The sequence below is a fragment of the Ammospiza nelsoni genome, chromosome 19 (genome assembly GCF_027579445.1).
Source record: "Ammospiza nelsoni isolate bAmmNel1 chromosome 19, bAmmNel1.pri, whole genome shotgun sequence".
NCBI classification, from domain to species: Eukaryota; Metazoa; Chordata; class Aves; order Passeriformes; family Passerellidae; genus Ammospiza; species Ammospiza nelsoni.
The window spans coordinates 4839378-4861701 of NC_080651.1; the positions used below are offsets into that span (position 1 = coordinate 4839378).

At 44.0% G+C, this 22324-nt stretch overlaps 1 protein-coding gene across 1 annotated transcript; it reads left to right on the top strand.

Moving 5' to 3' along the window:
* LOC132081808 (myosin-3-like) lies at positions 1–21234 on the top strand. Its single transcript, XM_059485733.1, has 39 exons — positions 1–204; positions 1382–1525; positions 1607–1763; positions 2534–2561; positions 3539–3647; positions 4140–4232; positions 4541–4604; positions 4686–4784; positions 5755–5858; positions 5944–6082; positions 6617–6735; positions 7369–7518; positions 7948–8118; positions 9182–9491; positions 9661–9734; positions 9970–10057; positions 10141–10258; positions 11589–11712; positions 11804–11940; positions 12012–12267; positions 12447–12689; positions 13056–13232; positions 13313–13458; positions 13541–13631; positions 14052–14441; positions 14690–14816; positions 14910–15028; positions 15277–15473; positions 15646–15829; positions 16476–16641; positions 17241–17365; positions 17561–17869; positions 17955–18158; positions 18277–18402; positions 19886–20056; positions 20135–20239; positions 20313–20408; positions 20529–20666; positions 21067–21234. Exons 1-39 carry the CDS (start codon positions 1–3, stop codon positions 21088–21090), a joined length of 5826 nt encoding a protein of 1941 aa, XP_059341716.1. The 3' UTR covers positions 21091–21234.
* The last annotated feature ends 1090 nt before the right edge of the window (positions 21235–22324 follow it).

Genomic DNA, 22324 nt, shown 5'->3' on the forward strand with positions numbered 1-22324 from the left:
ATGAGCAGAGACGCTGGCATGGAGATTTTTGGTGAGGCTGCACCGTACCTGCGCAAATCCGAGAAGGAGAGAATAGAAGCCCAGAACCAGCCTTTTGATGCCAAAACCCACTGCTTTGTGGCTGACCCCGAGGTGGAGTACACCAGGGGGAGGATCAAGGCTGCACAGGATGGGAAGATAACTGTTGAGACAGAGGATGGCAGGGTAAGTGCATTCCTTGTAACCCTTCTCCCAGCCCTGCTTAGGGAGCCAGGGCATCTGCTGGGGACAAACTGGGAAAGCACCAGGCTAGCTCAGGCAAGAAATCTGCCCTGCCCTGCCCTGCCCTGCCCTGCCCTGCCCTGCCCTGCCCTCTGACTGGGACCAGCACAGCCTCTGCAGGAAAGTATAGCTCCAGATGCTGGGATAAAAGTGTTCGTTGGATAATTATTCTTGGTTCGGGCTCTGAAAATCAGACAATGCTCTAAACCAGGTTGGATCATAGCCTAGCCAGTCTTAACTTAGTTTTTAACACTTTCTCAGCTAACGCTGTCATATCCACTCATAAATTCCTTCCTTTACTGGTAGCTGACCAGACAGATAACTTTGCAAGTCGCCTTTGCATGTGAAATTGTCAGTGTCACTGGCTGCAGTTTCCCAGAGGACCATCCAAGGTGTTAATCTTCCAAAAGGCTGAAATGTCAGCAGCTTGTGCCCTGACACCTTTTGCAAGAATAACTGCAACAGCTCAAAGAACAACCATGACCAACATCTTGGCAGAAGGTGCTACAAGGCTTTTAGAAAGCAGTGGCTGAGTTAAGCTGCTGCCAGCTGTGAACATCTGCCACCCCCACAACAAATCCACAGGCTCTGGCAGTGGGACAGGATGGTCCCCCACAGTGTGAGCACAGCAGACAGTGCTGTTTGGTAGAGACAAAGCTGTTCTTTCATTGGGAATGGCCACAGGCTGGAGAGCAACAAGTCTGTCCCAAGGATGGATTTGCTGTTGATGAGTTTTGTGCTGTTTGTGTCCCGGCTCTCTGGCAATTTCATGGGAGCCTGGCTGGTCAGCAGATGTGCCCCAGGTTCTTACAGCCAGGAGCAGCAAAGACCTAAAGTTTATAAGCAGGGATAATGTGTTGAAAGATCTGTTCCAGCACAAATCATGTCTGTGTGGTCCCAGCAATGCCAGGAAATTGACACCCTGTCAATGTACCTGTGTTTTAGATTTCCTGGCTGGCTGCAGTGTTTGCCTGAAATAGCCATATTTTGCTTAGCACAGTTAAACAGAAAGAAAAGTATGAATTAGAGAAGGCTTAGAGATGTTATTACTTCTCTGTGGTTGTGGAAGGACTGTCAAGAGCTGCTGAACCAAGGTTGACTCTTTCTTTCTGGGTTGTAGACAGTTGCTGTCAAACCTGATGATGTGTATGCCATGAACCCACCCAAGTTTGACAGAGTTGAGGACGTGGCCATGCTGACCCACCTGCACGAACCTGCTGTGCTGTACAACCTCAAGGACCGCTACAGCTCCTGGATGATCTATGTGAGTTCCTTCTTCTGGCAAAGGAGGAAACACAGCTGCAGGAGCTGGACTTCAGTGCCACCCCTGTTTTTTTCCCTGCAGACCTACTCGGGTCTCTTCTGCATCACTGTCAACCCCTACAAGTGGCTGCCGGTGTACAACCCCGAGGTGGTGTTGGCCTACCGAGGCAAGAAGCGCCAGGAGGCCCCTCCACACATCTTCTCCATCTCTGACAATGCCTATCAGTTCATGCTGACTGGTGAGTGGCTCTGCTTTGACCAGACTTGGAGTAAAAAAGTGTGTCAGACCTGCTGTTTCTGCCAAATGCCATTCCATGCTGCCACGGCTCAGTCACCTTTGCCAACTCTTGCAAAGTACTTGGTGTGTAACACTGTAGATTATCTGCTCGATGTGTAACATTGTACTTGGTGTGTAACATTGCAGATAATCTGCTTGGTTTTTATCATCAGCCCTAAACGATGCAAACCCAGCTCCAGACAATTTTCCCCATTTCCTGGAATATTTTGTTTATTTTTGAAGCACTGTGCTGTAGTGCTGCACATTATCTGTATTTCTGGTCTAAGTGCTAAGCTAAGAAGTCTAAAAGAGACCCCTGCAAAGGGCAGTTGCACTTGGACAGGACACACCACCTGGGAAGTCCCTGGGCTGCACACCTGCATGGGGCTTCAAGGAACAGCAGGTAGATCCAGAACACAGCTGATAGAAATATTATCACCAAAATGCATGGTTTTGATATGAATAAAGTCCTCTCCCATATTTAATAGTATTAAAGGTAAAGAATGAAAAAGACAGACGCGAAAACAAGCACAGGATGAGCAAAGGAGGTGGAAGGAAGACAAAAAGTGGAGTATAGGGAGGGAAAGAGAGGTGGAGAGTAGACCCTGCACCTTTTCAGTTTCACCTGCAGAGATTTTGTTTCATTCCCCAATGGACACCAGGTCACAGCTAACTGAGAACCAGCACTTTCCCTACAGCTTCTCTGACTGCAGGTATTTTTCCCTCCAACAGATCGTGAAAACCAATCTATCCTGATCACGTAAGTGCATCTGCCACTTGTCTCCAACAAGAGCTGTGTAGCCACATTTCTCCTCACAGAGAAAAGCAAGGCACAAATCTTCTCAAGAATATTTCTGAGATTCACATTCTCTGAACCTCAGAGAAAGGAAAATCAATTCTTATCATTTGCTGTGCCTGTGTTTGTGCCAAAGTAGAATGCAAAATGGAGACTGTTTACCCACAGTGATGGTGTTTTGTTTCCTTGGCCTGTCAGGGCCAGGTGTGTGTGTGTGTCAGGACTGTTGGGTGACAGTCACGAGTGCAGGTGTGTGCAGGGTTGAGTGCTTGGCAGATTCAGTTTGGATATAATATAATATAATATAATATAATATAATATAATATAATATAATATAATATAATATAATATAATATAATATAATATAATATAATATAATATAATATAATATAATATAATATAATATAATATAATATAATACAATACAATATAATATAATATAATATAATATAATATAATATAATATTTAATTAGCCTTCTGATAAAGTAATTAATTAGCTTTCAGTGCAGTGCAGTTGTGTGCAGGGTTGAGTGCTTGGCAGATTCAGTTTAGATGTAATTAATTACTTTATTATACTAGATTATTTAGATGTAGTTAATTACATTATACTATATTATTCTGTACTATATTACACCATAATGTAATATTGTGCAGTTGTGTGCAGTTGAGTTGAGTGCTTGGCGGATTCAGTTTAGATGTAATGTAATATAATATAATATAATATAATATAATATAATATAATATAATATAATATAATATAATATAATATAATATAATATAATATAATATAATATAATATAATATAATACGGTATAGAATAATGTAGTATAATAAAGTAATTAATTAGCCTTATAAGATGGAGTCCTCCCTGCCATGGGGATCCCTGTCAATGCTATAGAGGGGGGCATGTTATCCTTCACTCTGAGCCTTCTCCCTGCAGCGGGGAGTCGGGCGCTGGCAAGACGGTGAACACCAAGCGCGTGATCCAGTACTACGCCACCATCGCCGCCAGCGGGGACACGGCCACCAAGAAGGAGCCCCCGATGAAGGTGTGAGGAGGAAGGGCTTGGTGGAGGGCAGTTCAGGATGTTATCCCCCTGTGGACAGCACTGGTGACACACACTTACCTCGAAATATCTTTTATTAGCTTCAGCCACTCTTTGAAAGGCAGTAGGTGCAGGGGCTGATGTGCAGTTAGGACCACAACAAATACCAGAGCTGCCACTGCCAAGGTGTAGCTTTACCTGGACTCAAACAGGAAGAATCAGAGGCTCCAGTTTCTTAGCATGGATCAATCTGTCCTTGTGGCAGGGAACCTGAGAGCTCTGACTGTAGGAGAAATTCTGAATAAGAGGAAAATGAGTTATTTGTTGTTTACCCCCAGTGCTGGTTCTTGGTGCTGGAGTTGAGAAGGTGCAGCAGTAGCACCGCAGAGCTGAAATGAAGTGCACATGCCTGCACATGTAATCATTCTTTAGAGCCACTTTTTCTTACCACATAGCTCACAGTGTTTTTCAGTAATTATTCAATTATTCCTGCAGGGTTCGCTCAAGGATCAAATCCTCAGCGCCAACCCACTGCTGGAGGCCTTTGGGAATGCCAAGACCGTGAGAAATGACAACTCCTCACGCTTTGTGAGTCACCCTGTGTCTGCCCCTCTGTGTTTCTCATGCTCTTTGCCTGCTTGTTAGCTGTGACTGAAACCCCATTTCTCCCCCATGCGAGCTGGGAAAAATATTCTTGCTAACCAATTTCTAGGTTTTTATGAAATGCTGATGTGTTAGCAGCTGTTTAATGCTCACATTGCTGCAGCAAAGTGTTCCCTTTTCTCTATCTTTATATATCAAAGCCAATCAGACTGATTTGGTGATGCTGTCTAAGACTGAAGAGATTAAAACACTCTGAGATTGCTGCACTGACACCACTTTTGTCTGCTTGCCAGGGTAAATTCATTCGTATCCATTTTGGAACCTCTGGAAAGCTGGCCTCCGGTGACATTGAGACCTGTGAGTAACTGAGGGGGGCTGACAGCCTTGCTAGAACATGAAGAGCCTGAAAAGTGTCTAAAACATGCATATACATTACAGACTTGCTGGAAAAGTCAAGAGTCACTTTCCAGCTGAAAGCTGAGAGAAGCTACCACATCTTCTACCAGATCCTCTCCAATAAGAAGCCTGAACTGCTTGGTAAGGACAGCCACCACCTGGTGACACTGAGTAAAGTCAGCCTGGCAAACATTTCCCTCTGTGCCAGCTCGGTGACAGAGAGTCCAGTGGCACAATGCCCTGCGTCCCTGCAGAGCAAGGATCATGTAATTCCAATAATCATGTGCTGATTTATGTCCTCAGCATTGCAGCCTCGGCCCTGCCCAGGTTCCCCAAGCTGTACTTGTGTCTCTGCATAACACTAGGGCTTTACTCCACCTCCATTTATCCTCCCTGAGTAAGGTCTTACAGAAACTGTGTGCAGGTGAGTTGCAGGGATGGCCAATGTACTCTGCCTTGCACCTTGCTATTCTCCATGGTGTGGAAATTCCAGCTGAGGTGGGCCAGATCCTGTGAAAAATCTTCAATGGAAAGGTAAGCAATTCTGGGTGCAGGATGGGTAGGTACCCTGATCTACAAACCATTCACCTGAGCTTTTCACCACGTGGGCAAAGGTTATTTCCTGTTTCCAGTGCAACCTTTCTGACCTTTTCCCCCTTCCCACTGCCACAGCACTCCCTACCCATATTACCCACATCCCGCATCTGTCCCTTTGCTCACACGCTCATCCTTGGTCCACTCTGCCCCTCCTTCCCAGCTCTCCACAGAGCATTTCCCAAGGTGGAGCTCCTGCTCCCATCCTCCCACTCTGTGTCATGCATGAGGATAAGCACAAATGAGCTTTATCTGAAAGCCTCTTTCTTGAAAGCTGTTTCTGTGCATGGCCTGTGTTCTGTGCCCACTGAATGCTCAGCTCTCAGTTCACAATATTAAACTGGAAGGATTGCTCAGCCAGGGAAGGCAGATGAAAGGCTTTACTCTATCTTTCTGGTCTCTTACCCCAAACCAGGAGTTTGGGATGAAAGAGGAAGGAGAGCTTGTGAAAACTTGCAGAGGCATTGTTCCGTCTCCCTGCCAGGCTGTGGCTCTCACTCCTGTGTTTGCCTTTCAGAGATGCTCCTTGTCACAGCCAGCCCCTATGACTATCCCTTCATCAGCCAAGGGCAGATCTCTGTGGCCAGCATCGATGACCAGGAGGAGCTTCTTGCCACAGATGTGAGTACAGTTAGCAAGGAGAGGCTTTTACAGTCTCAGTTTACTCTCACCACTGTTAAACCCAGCTGATCTGTCTGGTGTGCAGGCAGCCATTGACACTTTGGGCTTCAGCCCTGATGAGAGGATGGGGATTTACAAGCTGACAGGAGCCATCCTGCACTATGGGAACATGAAATTCAAGCAGAAACCACGTGAGGAGCAGGCAGAGCCTGATGGCACAGAAGGTAATTCCTCCCTGGCTGGGAGAGGAATATTTCCAGCTGTTTCCATGCCATTTCTCACTAACAATGGAGGGAGTCTTCCAGGAGACATGTCATTGTTCCTTGATAAACATAAAAAGGAGGTTTGATTTTCAACTTATTGCATCAAATAGAGGCACTTTGTGCATCCAGTTTATTCCTGATGACTCTGCTGTAGGAGCCAGAGCCCGGGGCACATCACAGTAATGTTCTTCAGTTTCTGGTTACACATACACACTTGTTCTGCCCGGGTGACATTGTGGAGAAGTGGCTTGATGGGGAAAAAGTCTGTGTTGTCCCATCAACAGTGCCCTCCTGGGTTTCACCACATCTGTTGGGGCTGCTGTAGCCACTCTGTCACGAGGCTGTTCAGAAAAGTAAAGGAGAAGGTTAGGCAAGATTTGTGGATGGGGTAAAGCCAATCAGTTGCAAGTTTCAGAGTGACTCTGGCTGGTTCCAATGCCCTGTGTGTGTCTGATTTAAGAAGAAAGTATTTCAAGTTATTATTTTGTTTTCCAGAGGCTGACAAAGCAGCATATCTGATGGGCCTGAACTCAGCAGACTTGCTGAAAGCTCTGTGCTACCCCCGGGTGAAAGTGGGAAATGAATATGTGCTGAAGGGCCAGACAGTGGATCAGGTGAGCATCAAGGAACAGCAGGGACCATCCTCTCTCCCTAAGGTCACTGTCACCATCATATTTTCTGAAAAATCCCTTTGCTGGGAGTTCTTCTCCTGGGAAGCTGAGAAGCCTCAGAAAAAAAATTGAAAACAATAATTATCTGATTTGCTTCTCCTGTGTTTTGCTCCTTTGGAATGTGGTTTGGACATTGTTTACCAACTGGTCATTGTTTGATTGGTTTCATGTGAATTGTTTTGACTTAATGACCAATCAGGGTCCAGCTGTGTCGGGGCTCTGGAGAGAGTAATGAGTTTTTCATTATCTTTTCATTATTATCTTTTCATTATCATCTTTTAGCCTTCTGTCTGTATCCTTTCTGTATTCTTTAGTATAGCATAGTATAACATAATAAATATAATATCATATCATATCATATCATATCATATCATATCATATCATATCATATATCAGCCTTCTAAGAACATGGAGTGAGATTCATCATTTCCTTCCCTCTGGGACCCCAAAAATACCACAGATCACAGCTGAGAATGGTCGGGGTTATGAAGGCCTGTTAGTGCAGTGTGTGTGGGCATGGTGAGGGCTGTTCTGTTCTGGCAGTGCCTGACACAGGTGTGTGACATCTCCCTGCAGGTGCACCAGGCAGTGAATGCCCTTGCCAAGTCTGTCTATGAGAAACTCTTCCTGTGGATGGTTGTTCGCATCAACCAGCAGCTGGACACAAAGCTGCCCAGACAGCATTTCATTGGGGTCCTGGACATTGCTGGCTTTGAGATCTTTGAGGTTTGCAGTACTCTCAGACTTCTGCCTGTCTCTTTTCCGTTTTGTCTTCTCTGACCTTTCCTCCTCCTCCTCACCCCAGTGCAGCCATCAAGCACATCTGTCTGAAGCTGCTTCTGCCTTTGTAGATCCATCACCCCTTTGTAAGACAAGAGAGAGGGCAGAAGCATGGCCATGAACCTGCTCTCTCTCTCTCCCCAAAGAGTTTGTATTTATGGACATTAGGGCCACCCAAACATGGCCAATGCAGGCTGCAGCAATCATGTGCTGCACTGCACAACTTTTCTGTAAGCCTGGACACCCATGGTATATTCTTTACCCTGCTATCAAAACCCTGTTGGGTCAGTCTGTCTAACCTTGTTGTGACATCCCTGTGAAAAAAAAATGATCATAGGCAGTTTAACAATATTAACACACTTATTCAACTATTAGTTCAACAGCTTTGAGCAGCTGTGCATCAACTTCACCAATGAGAAACTGCAACAGTTCTTCAACCACCACATGTTCGTGCTGGAGCAGGAGGAGTACAAGAAGGAGGGCATTGAATGGGAGTTCATTGACTTTGGCATGGACCTGGCTGCCTGCATTGAGCTCATAGAAAAGGTGAGTTTCTTAAGCATCTTGTGCAATCACACAAATTGAATCTATAGAGGATTCTTGAGAGTGTATGCTTTGATTGCTTTCAATACAATCTCTTTGGGAAGCTTTCAGGTCTCTTCACCTCCTCTATTTCTTTAAATATTACCCATGTGTGCAATTAATTATCCACTGACTGGAAATGTCTCCTGTCTTCTAAAAATACACTGATTTTAACCTTCCTTCCTTCCTTCCTTCCTTCCTTCCTTCCTTCCTTCCTTCCTTCCTTCCTTCCTTCCTTCCTTCCTTCCTTCCTTCCTTCCTTCCTTCCTTCCTTCCTTCCTTCCTTCCTTCCTTCCTTCCTTCCTTCCTTCCTTCCTTCCTTCCTTCCTTCCTTCCTTCCTTCCTTCCTTCCTTCCTTCCTTCCTTCCTTCCTTCCTTCCTTCCTTCCTTCCTTCCTTCCTTCCTTCCTTCCTTCCTTCCTTCCTTCCTTCCTTCCTTCCTTCCTTCCTTCCTTCCTTCCTTCCTTCCTTCCCTTTTCCTTCCTTCCTTCCTTCCCTTTTCCTTCCCTTTTCCTTCCCTTTTCCTTCCCTTTTCCTTCCCTTTTCCTTCCCTTTTCCTTCCCTTTTCCTTCCCTTTTCCTTCCCTTTTCCTTCCCTTTTCCTTCCTTCCTTCCCTTTTCCTTCCCTTTTCCTTCCCTTTTCCTTCCCTTTTCCTTCCCTTTTCCTTCCCTTTTCCTTCCTTCCATATTGGTTCTCCTCAGCTTTTCTCTCACTTAAATTCAAATCCCAGAAAACCTCATGTCTGCTTTCTTTTTGTTCCTTCTCAGTTAGAAGTCACTACTGTATTCTGAGAAGTTACTGCAGTTTTTGCCTGACTTCTCTTGTTTTCCACACACTGTCTGGGTAGTTCAAAATCTTATGAGTTCTTTTAAGTATCTTGCTAGCTGTTCACAAAAAATCTTGCTTACCTGCTCTTCTCAGGCTAATTCTCTATAAAATACCTCCAGTACTTCATTTTAGCATGTCTTTCACTCTGTTTTACTATAGCTTGAATTGATCTTATTTGAAAACACCATTTTTATATTCAGCCCATGGGCATCTTCTCCATCCTGGAAGAGGAGTGCATGTTCCCCAAGGCAACTGACACCTCTTTCAAGAACAAGCTCTATGACCAGCACCTGGGCAAGTGCAGCAGCTTCCAGAAGCCCAAGCCAGGCAAAGGCAAGGCTGAGGCCCACTTCTCCCTGGTGCACTATGCTGGCACAGTGGACTACAACATCACTGGGTGGCTGGAGAAGAACAAGGACCCTCTGAATGAAACTGTTGTGGGGTTGTACCAGAAATCATCTATGAAAATTTTATGCCATCTTTATGCCAGTTTTGCTTCCCTAGATGAAGGTAAGCTTGGAGGAATATGTTTCCAGTTTGGGATTTCCTACTGCACCTCTCACCTGATGTGGATCAGTGTTGAGTCAGTGATTGTGTGCTGTGTGTTAAATGCACAATTAAAATACTGTCAAAGGGATCTGCAGCAGTTCCTCAGCTGCACTGTCATCTCATTTTCCAGCTGAAGGTGGTGGGAAGAAGAAAGGAGCCAAGAAGAAGGGCTCTTCCTTCCAAACTGTCTCTGTACTCTTTCGGGTAAGTGTGTTCTCTGGCAGGGATGGTCACACCTGGCTCCACAGCCCTGTTTTCATTTTATATCAGGAGGGAAGTTCTTCAGTAGAAGCCATTTACTTTGCTGATGCCTACACAGAAGTGTAGAATATTCACCAGGAGAGTAAGGAAAAAGTTCTGAATTTTTGCTGTTCAGCAGAGTCAAATCACTCTGAGAACTGAGATAATATAGAGATTAGAAATTATCTCTGTTTTACAGGAAAACCTGAATAAGCTGATGTCTAACTTACGAACAACTCATCCTCACTTTGTGCGTTGCATCATTCCCAATGAAACAAAGACCCCAGGTAATTCCTAAGACATAGAATAGAAACGGGCAGAAGGAGCAGTGCTAGAGCAATCAGTGTGTCCCCATGCTGCTCTGTCACAGGCCTGATGGATCACAAGCTTGTTCTGCACCAGCTGCGATGCAATGGTGTTCTGGAGGGCATTAGGATCTGCAGGAAAGGATTTCCTAATAAGATACCATATGGGGATTTCAAACAAAGGTCAGTAATAACATTCTTGTGTTTGCATTGAGCCAAACTCATTTGAAAGAAGACTCTTGCTAAACCAGCCCATGATTCAGTTGTTAGAAAAAGACTATTTTAATATTTAATACATATGGAAAGCAAAAGACATATCTAATAGCATGGTCTGTGTGGGCAGTGCCCACCCAGATGCCTTCCTCAATACTGTATGCCAAAACCTGTTTTTAATTCATTCCTGTTAATTTGAATGTTTGTATAATCTTTGCTTTAATTCTCAAATTAGGCACAAGCATGTTTCAGCAAAAACACAGAGGGTGGTCTATGCACATTCTGTATTTCACTGCCATCTAGTAGAGGCTTGAAGAGTTTGGTTTAAATAATTCTAACTAGAATGAATTTAACACTAGAAACTGTGTTAAATCCAATACTACTTCTTGATGAAATGCTAAGTTTGACTGGCAAATAGAGCTGCAGTAACAGAAGGGATACCAACAGGAAATCCAAGTTAGTTCCACATGACCCTTTCATTTTGTAGTGGGTTAATATTTTGACATGCTAACATTTCTACAGCATTAGCAGATTCATTTGTAGATAAAACCACATAACCAAAAAATCTTATCATGGGAACTGCTGCAAATAAGACATTTATAAAGGGTTGATAAATCCAGGGCAACCCAGCTAGGGTCATCCGCTCGTTGTGTTAGAACAAAGGCAAATGTAGGGTCAGATCTCTAAGAACAAAGCAATCACTCCCTCTTTACAACTCTGTGCGGGGTGTGCTGGAGAGCAGGGCACTGAGCAGGGCTGAAATGGTGTTTTGGATACTACCTGAAGGCATTGGCTCAGCCATTGATGTGGGAGGGCAGATTTGTGTATCAATGCTGAAAATAGGTATGGAATAATCCCTCACTGTAGGATTAGGAAGTCCATTGCTGGATCCAAAGTCTAATTCTGGGTTACATGGTTCAGGAGGAATGTGAGAAGTTGGATATGGTCCAGAAAAGCAGTTTCCCTACTATTAAAATCCATCAATTTTTTGAATTTTCAGCTAACCCAGTGAGCTGGAGCCCTAGAGTAGTGATAATGACTGCGACACAAATAAGCAGTCTCTTTGGTCCAGAGAACAGACTGTCCATGCCTGCAGTCTCAGTGAGGGCTGTAACACATCCTTGGTACCTACTGAACTGACCTGCTGCTATTTGCTGCTTTCCTTACTGCTTTGCTATTGAGGCTGGAGGTGTGAGTCAGACTCAGCCTTCCTCTTTATCTTCAAACTGACAGCTGTTCTTGTGGCATCCTGTGCACTAGAATGGTACTGATGGGTAAGCTTTTTCCTTTATTTTATCAGATACCTCCTTCTGAATGCCAGTGCCATTCCAGAAGGAAAGTTTGTTGATAGCAGGAAGGCGTGTGAAAAGCTGCTGTCTTCCATTGAGATAGATCATACTCAGTACAAATTCGGACACACTAAGGTAAATGTTTAATTTTGACATAGGATACGAAAAAATTCGTTGCATTGAAATGCAAACCCAGCAAGGAGTGATGTCTGTTCTTTGGCTGCAGGTGTTCTTCAAGGCAGGTTTGCTGGGTGTCCTGGAAGAGATGAGAGATGAACGTTTAGGACAGATGATCACACGGACCCAGGCTTTGTGCAGGGGATACCTCCGGAGACTTGACCTGAAAAAAATGTTTGACCACAGGTGTGTGTCCTCTGCCAGGTCTGGTTGCTCAAAGATGGGCTTTATTTACTGATGGATCACTCTGGTTTCAGGGAGTCCATCCTCTGCATCCAGTACAACATCCGTGCATTCATGAAAGTCAAGCAGTGGCCCTGGATGAAGCTGTACTTCAAGTTTAAACCCCTCTTAAAAAGTGTGGGAACTGAGAAAGAGCTGGCCATGATGAAGGAAGAGTTTGAGAGAACAAAAGAAGAACTGGCTAAATCAGAAGCCACCAGGAGCAAACTGGAAGAAAAAATGGTGTCTCTGGTGCAAGAGAAAAAGGACCTACAGCTGCAAGTACAAACTGTAAGTAATTCAAATAATTTTTGGCTCTTCAGACTACATCAGTTTTGTTTGAGTGTTCAGTAAAGGGCTGAAATGAAATTCTGTTATTTCATGTACCAGCCACTTAATAAACAGGTGATTTATGCAAGTGTCAGTGCCAATGTGTGATAATGAAACACATTTCTTTTCTCTATAAAAAGGAAAATGAAAATTTGGCTGATGCTGAGGAAAGATGCGACCAGCTGATCAAACTAAAATTCCAGCTGGAAGGAAGAATAAAGGAGGTAATGGAAAAGCTGGGAGATGATGAGGAGATGAATGCTGATCTGGCAGCCAGAAAGAGGAAACTGGAGGATGAATGCTCTGAGCTGAAGAAAGATATGGATGAGCTTGAGTTAGCATTGGTCAAGGCTGAAAAGGAAAAGCATGCCACTGAAAACAAGGTGCTTTTTATTTCTGCAATGTTTAATAACAGTTGCTCTGTGGATGTATAGGGTGTAAAGATTCAGTGAACTTGAATGCTTACATGCTGCTGTGTAAGGAGATCTATGGGCCTGGTATTGAACCTGGGCACCTCTGTTGTGCAGGAAAACCAATCCATAAGCGTGCAAAAATGCACTAAAATTAAAGTTCAGCATTGCTTTGTGACTTCTGAAGGGTTGATATATAAAAGCAGAGAGATTGTAAAGTGTGACCATAAAATGGTTACAGCCTCTTTGGGAGTCTAACAGGAAGTTCATTGTCTGTATTCATGGCCTATGTGAGGGCCAAAATTATTAGTGACCTTGAACTATTTTGCCTTACAATAGGTCAAAAATCTGACTGAAGTAGTGAGAGGTTTAGACGAGACTGTTGCAAAGTTAGTGAAGGAGAAGAAGGCCCTGCAAGAAGCCCAGCAACAGGCACTGGATGACCTGCAAATAGAGGAGGAGAAAGTTAATACCCTCACCAAAGCCAGGACCAAGCTGGAGCAGCAAGTGAATCACGTAAGCATGCTCAACACAAGGAGAAGGAGCAGATTCTTTAGTTGTTCCATCAGTCATGTTTATATATGTTTATGTTGCAGGTTGAAGGATCTTTGGAACTCGAAAGAAAAGCTTGTATGGACCTTGAACGAGCAAAGAGAAAGCTTGAGGGAGACTTGAAACTTGCACAGGAAACCATAGCAGATCTGGAGAATGATAAACAACATTTAGATGAAAAATTAAGGAAGTATGAGAAACAAATTAGTAGATAATTTATTATTTGGCTTTAACTGGACTTATTTTCTTTTAATAAAACATCTCCTTCACAGGAAAGAATTTGATTTTAACCAGATGCAAAATAAAATTGCGGAACAGCAAAATTCAGGTACTCATTTGCAGAAGAAGATCAGAGAATTGCAGGCAAGAGACTTTACTTCATCATTACTGTTTGCTTGCTTTAAACCATAGTACCATGAATAATGCTTGTCCTCAGTTTGGCATCGGCTCCCTCAGACACAGGGGAACTTCCAGCAGCTTCTCATAGAAGCCACCCCTGTATCCCCACACTCAAAACCTGGTAGTGGGGGGATACAGAGATGAAAACTCAAAACAACAACAGAAAGCTGTGATCTAAAGCTAGAATGAGATGATCCATAGGTCCTTTCTGTCAGTAAGTCTTTACCTACAATGCCAAACAGTGAAATTCAAAGGATGTTTGTTTTGCTTACAGTCCCCAAAACAAGATTCTTAGTGTTCTACTGCGAAAAATATGCAGAGACCTAAGCACTGAATGACCTGTTCCCTATTTAATTCCTGATGTGCTATTCCCTTGTTGTCCAGGCCCGTGCTGCAGAGCTGGAAGAGGAGACCATGAGTGAGAAAACAATGCGGACAAAAGCAGAGAAGCGTTGTGATGAGCTCACTTGGGAGCTTGAGGAAACCCGAGGGAGCCTTGAAGAGGCTGGCGGAGCCACCACGGCTCAAACAGAGCTCAGCAAGAAGCGTGAGGCAGAGTTCCAGAAGATGCGCCGTGACCTGGAAGAGGCCACGCTGCAGCACGAAGCCACGGCTGCCGCCCTGCGCAAGAAGCACGCGGACAGCACAGCTGAGCTGGGCGAGCAGATCGACAACCTGCAACGCGTGAAGCAGAAGCTGGAGAAGGAGAAGAGTGAGATGAAGATGGAGATTGATGACTTGGCCAGTAACATAGAGTCTGTGTCTAAAGCCAAGGTACACAATTATATTTATTAGGAATTTGATAGCAATGTGGTATTTTTTCTTTAATCTTATATGGTGTAATTTTTATCAGGTTGTATTATAAATGCTTTCTCCAAATCTCATGTGTAGAAGTTTGGGTGCATGCACAGTCCCAAGATGTCAACTGCATCTTCTGGACATATTTTCCTGCTAAAACAAAGCAGGATCAAGGTATTTACTCTTTTTTTTTTTTTTTTTTTTAATGTACAATTGATATCTAGGCAAATCTGGAGAAGATGTGCCGCACTCTGGAAGACCAGTTGAGCGAGTATAAAACAAAGGAGGAGCAGAATCAGCGCATGATTAGCGATCTTAGTGCTCAAAGAGCTCGTCTCCAGACAGAATCTGGTACAGCCTTTCCATCTGTAATTTGGAAATGGAGAACCCCATAAATTGCTGTCTTGGCTCTTAAAATTTTATCTCAATTGCAAACTTTTTTAGGTGAATATGGACGCCAGGTGGAAGAAAAAGATGCTTTAATTTCTCAGCTGTCTAGAGGGAAACAGGCTTTCACCCAGCAGATTGAAGAACTGAAGCGGCAGCTAGAGGAGGAGATCAAGGTGAAGATACTCACATTACATATGAAATAAATATTTGACATAATACTGTTTTTTGGAAAATGTTCAAGGCTTCAAAAGGTGATCCAATTAAAAGATGCAATCCAGGCCCTTGCAGTGCAGGACTCCCATGTTTTTATGAGGCAGTCAGTTAACCTCTATCTCTTTGGGACCTTTATCAGTGTATAAGTACCAGTGAGAGAAATTTCTCAGGAAACACCTACTCCTCATCGCCATATTTTTACCACCAGGCCAAGAACGCCCTGGCCCACGCCCTGCAGTCCGCTCGCCACGACTGTGACTTGCTCCGTGAACAATATGAGGAGGAGCAGGAGGCCAAGGGGGAGCTGCAGAGAGCCCTGTCCAAGGCCAACAGTGAAGTGGCCCAGTGGAGAACCAAATACGAGACGGACGCGATTCAGCGCACGGAGGAGCTCGAGGAGGCCAAGTATAGATGAAATGAGCTGCTCAGATGTATATTGGGCAGAATATAGACCCACTTTTAGTAACCTGACCTAAATTTCTTTTTTTTTGAGTTTTCATATAGTCTTAATTAAAATGAGACTCATAGTGAAATTATTTTTTTTTATCATATGCTTGTTTTATTTATGTACCTAAAGGAAAAAGCTCTCTCAGCGTCTCCAGGAAGCAGGGCAGCAGGCAGACACGCTGAATTCCAAGTGTGCCTCCTTGGAGAAGATGAAGTTTAAGCTGCAGGGGGAAGTGGAGGATCTGACACTGGACATAGAGAGAGCAAACACATCAGCAGCTGCCCTTGACAGGAAACAGCAGAATTTTGATAAGGTCATAAATAAGCACAGTATCTTTCAAGTGTAGCCTCCCAGAAAGCCAAACTAACACTCTGTACATCAGTCAGTGCTGAAGCCAAGGTGAATCTAACTAGAGCCACTAGGGCATGGCAGTAGGAATTTGTCCTGGTTTAAGAGACTGCATTATTTATCTAGTACAAAATGTAGTTAGAGATCAAATAACATTTTCAGTACCAGCAGGAAATGAAGCATAATAGCCTCTCCTATGAGGAAAGGCTGAGAGAATTTGGATTGTTCAGCCTAGAGAAGTGAAGCTTCAGGGTGACCTAATTGTGGCCTTCCAGTGCCTGAGGGGAGCTACAAGAAAGATGGAGAGAAATTGTTTGCAAGGGCCTGGAGTGACAGGACAAGGGGGAATGGCTTCACACTGACAGAGAGTAGGTTTAGATTGGATATTAAGATTAAATTCTTCCCTGTGAGGATGGGTAGACCCTGACACAGGCTGCCTAGAGAAGCTGTGGCTGCTCCATCCCTGGAAGTGTCCCAAGGCCAGGTTGGAGAGGACTTGGAGCAGCAGGAATAGTGGAAGGTGTCCCTGCCATGGCAGGGGATTTGGAACTAGGTGATCTTTGATGTTCCTTCCAACCCAAAGCATTCTATGATTCTATGGTGTCTTCCAGGTCTTGGCAGAATGGAAGGGGAAGTATGAGGAGAGCCAGCTGGAGCAGGAAGCTGTCTCTAAAGAAGCAGGCTCACTGCACACAGAGCTTTTCAAAGTGAAAAATGCCTATGAGGAAACCTTGGATCAGCTCAAGACAATCAAGCGGGAGAACTCCACTCTCCAGCGTACGTGCTGGGCTCTGTGTCCCATCAGCTTTCATAGACCAACCACAGCAAAGTGTGCTCCACCAGCACACCCATGCCTGCAGGAGGGCACCCAGGGACAGCACTCTGTCCCTCCTGTGCTCTCCATCTTAATGCAGAATATCAGTGCCTTACCAAAAGCTGTCAAGCATGTTTGTAAAGTGATTAAGAAAATAAAGCAAATGTCCCGGCTCTCTCATCTGCTGCAGACACTGAGGTGCCATTCCCAGGCAAAGGTAGTGACTGTGGGAGACTGAGCAGCTCATGAGAGTGAGTTTTACAGACATACTGAACACAAAGACAGGACCTGTATTAGACCCTGATGGCCTATCCACAGATATAACACGTGCAGGGCCCTTCCAGGCTCTTTGTAAGGAGGGCTGTTAAACCACACCAATTCCCCACTTGGCCTGCATGAGTTGGTTGTGTCTGGTTGTATCTGTACATATTTACAGACACGTGTATCATTGTGTACACATGTACATTTGTGTATACATATTTATGTGTGCAAAAGGGGTGCTGACTGCAGCAACAACGCACAGAGTTCAGCTCCTCTGGTTGATGCCATTCTTCTCTCACAGAGGAAGCAGCTGATCTCACAGAGCAAATTACTTCAAATGGCAAAATGATCAGAGACCTTGAGAAAGCCAAAAAGCAAGCTGAAATAGAAAAAAATGGTCTGCAAACAGCTCTGGAGGAGGCAGAGGTGAGTTAGTTTAAATATTACTGTAGATAGTAAAGAGCATGCTGAGCAGCTTTCTGTTCCCTTTTCTGGCACTAGCTGTGTGCAAAGTTGATTGCCACAAACTTCAGGAAGTTCTGTGAAATCACTGAGTACCATCTCAATAATCATGTTCTCTAAAATGTTACCTTCATCTTTGTTTTTCTTTTTCTTTTAAAGGCAGCTCTTGAGCATGAAGAAGTCAAAATCCTTGGTGTCACCCAAGAACTGACTCAGATAAAGTCAGAAATCAGCAGAAAGATTGCTGACAAGGATGAGGAGATCAACCAGCTAAATAAAAACCAAGAAAGGACTGTGGAGACCATGCAGGGTGTTTTGGATGCTGAGATCAGGAGCAGGAATGAAGCCCTGAGGCTGAAGAAAAAGATGGAGGGAGACCTGAATGAAATGGAGATCCAGCTGAGCCATGCCAACCGCCAGGCTGCAGAGGCACAGAAACACCTGCACAGCATCCAGGGAGCTCTCAAGGTCTTGCTTTACCTTATGGTTGATTCATTTTTTAAGCACAGTATTCGAGAAATTCATTAGGTCAAAAATGACTCTTCAAATACAGGACACCCAGCTGCACCTGGATGATGCTGTGAGAGCACAGGATGACCTGAAGGAGCAGGTGGCCATGGTGGAGCGCAGAGCAAACCTGCTGCAGGCTGAAGTTGAGGAGCTCCGGGCAGCCCTGGAGCAGACGGAGCGGTCGAGGAAATTGGCTGAGCAGGAGCTTCTGGATGCTGCTGAACGTGCACAGCTCCTCCACACCCAGGTAGTTTGCTTTGCTAAGACTGATGTATTTTGGGGTCCAGAGATTGATGAAGGAAGAAGGATTGATGAATTGATCTCGATGTATAGACCCTCAAAGCCTCTCTCTTTCTCCTTCATAGAACACCAGCCTTTTTAATACGAAGAAGAAGCTTGAGACTGATATGTCACAACTCCAAACAGAGATAGAGGATATTACTAATGAAGCAAAAAGTGCTGAAGAAAGAGCTAAGAAGGCAATGACAGATGTGAGGATGTTGCTCTGGTTTTCACTTTGAATTTTTAAGTGGCATAGCTGCTGGGGGTTAATGTAAATACTCTTGTCACATGTTGGACAAGGAACCATCTGTGAGCTGGTTGAAAAGGCTTTGTGTCAGAGGAGGATTAGAGCAACAGGGAACATGTCCTGCTGACAGATGGGGCTGTTGCCATCATAAAGAACTAAACCTACATTTAGTCAGTTGAAAACAAAATAACTTTCTTCAGTGCTGCATGGAAATGTAATCCACAAAGAAATCCTGCAGTATTGAAACCAGTAAAGTGGCTAAGGTATCTGAATAGTTATCTTTGCAAAATCCTCTTTATCACATTTTTAAATGAGAATTGTAAATTTCCATTCAAAATTACTGCTAAATCTTCTCATGCAAGACCTGTGAACCTCAGTCAGGGAATAGGACTGGTGTGTCATGGGACTCAATCTGCTAATGATTTTTGATGCAGAGGATTAAACCAAGATCTTAACACTTAGATGCATTATGTGGAATTAAAATATAAAACTTTAAAAATTTAAAGGAAAAAAAAAAATAGAATCTCAGAATCATTAGTATTGGAAGGGACCTCTAGAGATTATCTACTCCAACCCCTCTGCCCAGGAAGGGTCACCTGCAGCAGGTGACACAGGAATGTGTCCAGGTGGGTTTGGAATGTCTCCAGAGAGGGAGACTCCATGCCCTCCCTGGGCAGCTGTTCCATGCTCTGCCACCCTCCATGGAAAGACGTTCTTCCTCATGTTGAGGTGTTCCTGTGTTTTAATGACTTCTATTCTGTTTGAATAAAAGACATTGCAATTAATTATGCCCACATATATATTTATATAAAACTTCTAGTGGTCATATTTTTTAATTCAATTTTTCATATATTTTGCTGCCAAAGCAAATTGTTGAATTCTTCATTCATTATAATTACATAATTATAACATTAATTATGATGTTACTCAATATTTCACTGAAGTGCTTAATTATATTAAGTGTAGGAATCCAACCTTTGACAGCAAAATAAATCTTGTCTTAAATAACATAGATAATTTTAAACTATTTTGTGCCTTTGTGGCACTACCCTCCAGGAGGTTGGGGCAAGCACTAAAGCACAGCACCCAGCACACCGCAGATGTGTTGAGCACTGAAGTTTTCACCTGTACTATGTCCTGTCCCAGACTCTGCTGTTGTTCTGGCAGTTTTCCCCAGCTCTTAGTGAGGTCACAGTGGGACAGAACATTTTCCCTTTCTGTCTCTCCAGCTCTGTGTGCAGTAAGGCAGACTTTTCCCATCCTTTTCCTTACTATTTACTGTCAGGTTTTTTCATTATCATGTCATGGGAAAAAAAAAAAAAAACAAAATAGGGAGTGAGGTGGCAGGAATGGTCAGCAGGACACAGGATTCAATCCTGTGCTGGTGCACAGTATGTGCTGTTCTTTCACATTCTTCCAGTTTCTTGTGTCATCTCCCTTCCAAGGCAGCCAGGATGGCAGAAGAGCTGAAGAAGGAGCAGGACACCAGTGCCCACCTGGAGAGGATGAAGAAGAACCTGGACCAGACAGTGAAGGACCTGCAGCACCGTCTGGAAGAGGCCGAGCAGCTGGCACTGAAGGGAGGGAAGAAGCAGATCCAGAAGCTGGAGGCCAGGGTGGGTACCAGCCCAGAAACATCTTTCTTCTCCAAGTCCTGTGTGAGGGCTTAAGCCAATTGTTGATTAATTCACCAGATCCGAGAATTAGAAGCTGAACTGGAGGAAGAACATAAAAAATCCTCAGAGGCTATGAAAAACATCTGCAAATACGAACGGCGTTTCAAAGAGCTCACTTTTCAGGTGGGTAAAAATAGAAAGTAATTCTGATGTTTTGTCTCCCAAGGACATAAAATTGCACGTTCTCTTTCCACAGTGTGAAGAACAAAAGAAGAACATGGTTAGGTTACAAGATCTGGTAGATCAACTGCAGATGAAAATCAAATCCTACAGAAAACAAGCTGAGGAAGCTGTGAGTCACTAAATTGAAGCAAACAGTTATTTCCCAGTTCATAGGACTGCCAGTTCAAAACTTGGCTCTGTGCCCCAGCATGTTGCCAAATGGTTTTAAATTTTTGTTTTGCAATTTCAGGGTGAACAAGCCAATACTGATCTCTGCAAACTGAGACATGCACTGCATAAGATAGGTGAGGCCCTGGAAAGGGCAGACATTGCTGAGAGCCAAGCAAATAAACTCAGAGCTAAGGCCAGAGAAGGCTCTGCTACAAAGGTAAGGCTTTCCTGCAGGTGTGCTGTTTGCTCAAGTGAGTCTAGCAGCAGATTTGTGCCTTGTACAGGCATCATTTGGAAAGGAAGGGCCTTTTAAATGCAAGTTGAGTGGGTTGTTATTGTTAAAATGGAATAAGCTTAGCAGTGCATGTGTCCTCGTTTTTTTGCCAGTGAAACAATGTAATTAATATTTTCTTCATGCTTCAGCTGTGGATGATGGCCATCTTAGTGTTACCTGCATATATTTAATTCACACAGTGGTTTTAAGGGTTCCACACATGTCTGCATTGGCTGAGACTCCCTTGCCCATCCTAGCTGGATGGTGCTCTGAGCTGGATGATTTTAGGAATCAAAAGACTCATCTTGGCATGTGTACACTAAACAAAGCCTCTCCTTTCTAGGTGGTGTTAGGAACTGAAAAATGAGCTTCCTCTGGGATAACTAGAACTTCCACAAGGTACCTCTCCAGCTGAGGAAGTAATTTTCTCTTTGTTTAAGAACACAAACATTTTCTGTCACTGCTGCTGTACCAGTGTCAATAAAATAGATATCTGCAACTTCAAATGCTCCAAATGTGAATGTTTAAATGAGAGTCTCATTTTGTTACTAATTATAGTCAAAAGTGTGGCTTTGAGTCTTACTACTTCTGTTTCTGTTCTGAGTCTTACTATTTCACTTTGACCAATTTCATCCTGAATTTAAAACCTAGAGGTTTGACAGGCTTTTTGCTTTTCCAAAGGAGGAATTCTGTTCCAGCTCCTGTAGCCTAGAAGCAGCACATTCTCAGCAGCTTATGACACAGTGCTGTGTTTCAGTCCAAAGCCCTGCTGAGCTCCTAGGCCATGTCACTGACCCCAGCCCACCATGTCAAATGATTGGTTACTCAGTGCAACATGAATTTCTGCTTCATGAACCTGCAGAAAAACAGTTGTATCTTGTTTAGGAGTAGCTGTGCAAAATCACCAGAAAACTACTAATTGCTAGGCAAGTCTAGTAACCCTTACCAGCCTGTCATTATTCATTTCAGAGTATCCAGACATAATATGGCATTGTCATGCAATCCTCCCAGCCCTCTTGCCTGCTTTTGGGACAAAGTTTATTGTTTGCTCTTGCCCCAGTGTAGTGGTTTTGCTTTGCTAATTTGAGATTTCCTGGCCAATGCACCAATGAGTGTGGTGGATTAAGTGCTGGCAAATCACTGAAACATTCACAGAGCAAGGCAAATGAAACATAAATAAATGAGACATTAAAAATGTGCAATGAAAGAAACCCACGCCAGAAAGAGGATCTTAAAAGGATGGGAATAAATTAGGGAGGGAATTTGTGATGGTGGGGAATAGGAAAATGGAAGAAGAGTGCTGAAGAATCACTCAGAAATGGAGAGCTTCAGGTGGAAAGAAGCAAATACCCTGCTGATGCAAAGGATTGGTGTTTCAATACTTGATTTCAAAAAGGTTGAGCCTTACATACTCTCTGGTACCTCTCTCACTCTCACGGGTGTGGTTGAGAATAAAGCAGAGGCCCCATGCCCTGAGGCAGGACCTCCCCTGAGCACAGCTGGGCACTGCTGATGGCACTGAGGGCTGGCCCTGCCCCCCAGCAAACTCACAGCTCCCTTTGCCCTCACCTCCTGCACTCCTGGGCCACACAAAACTGCCC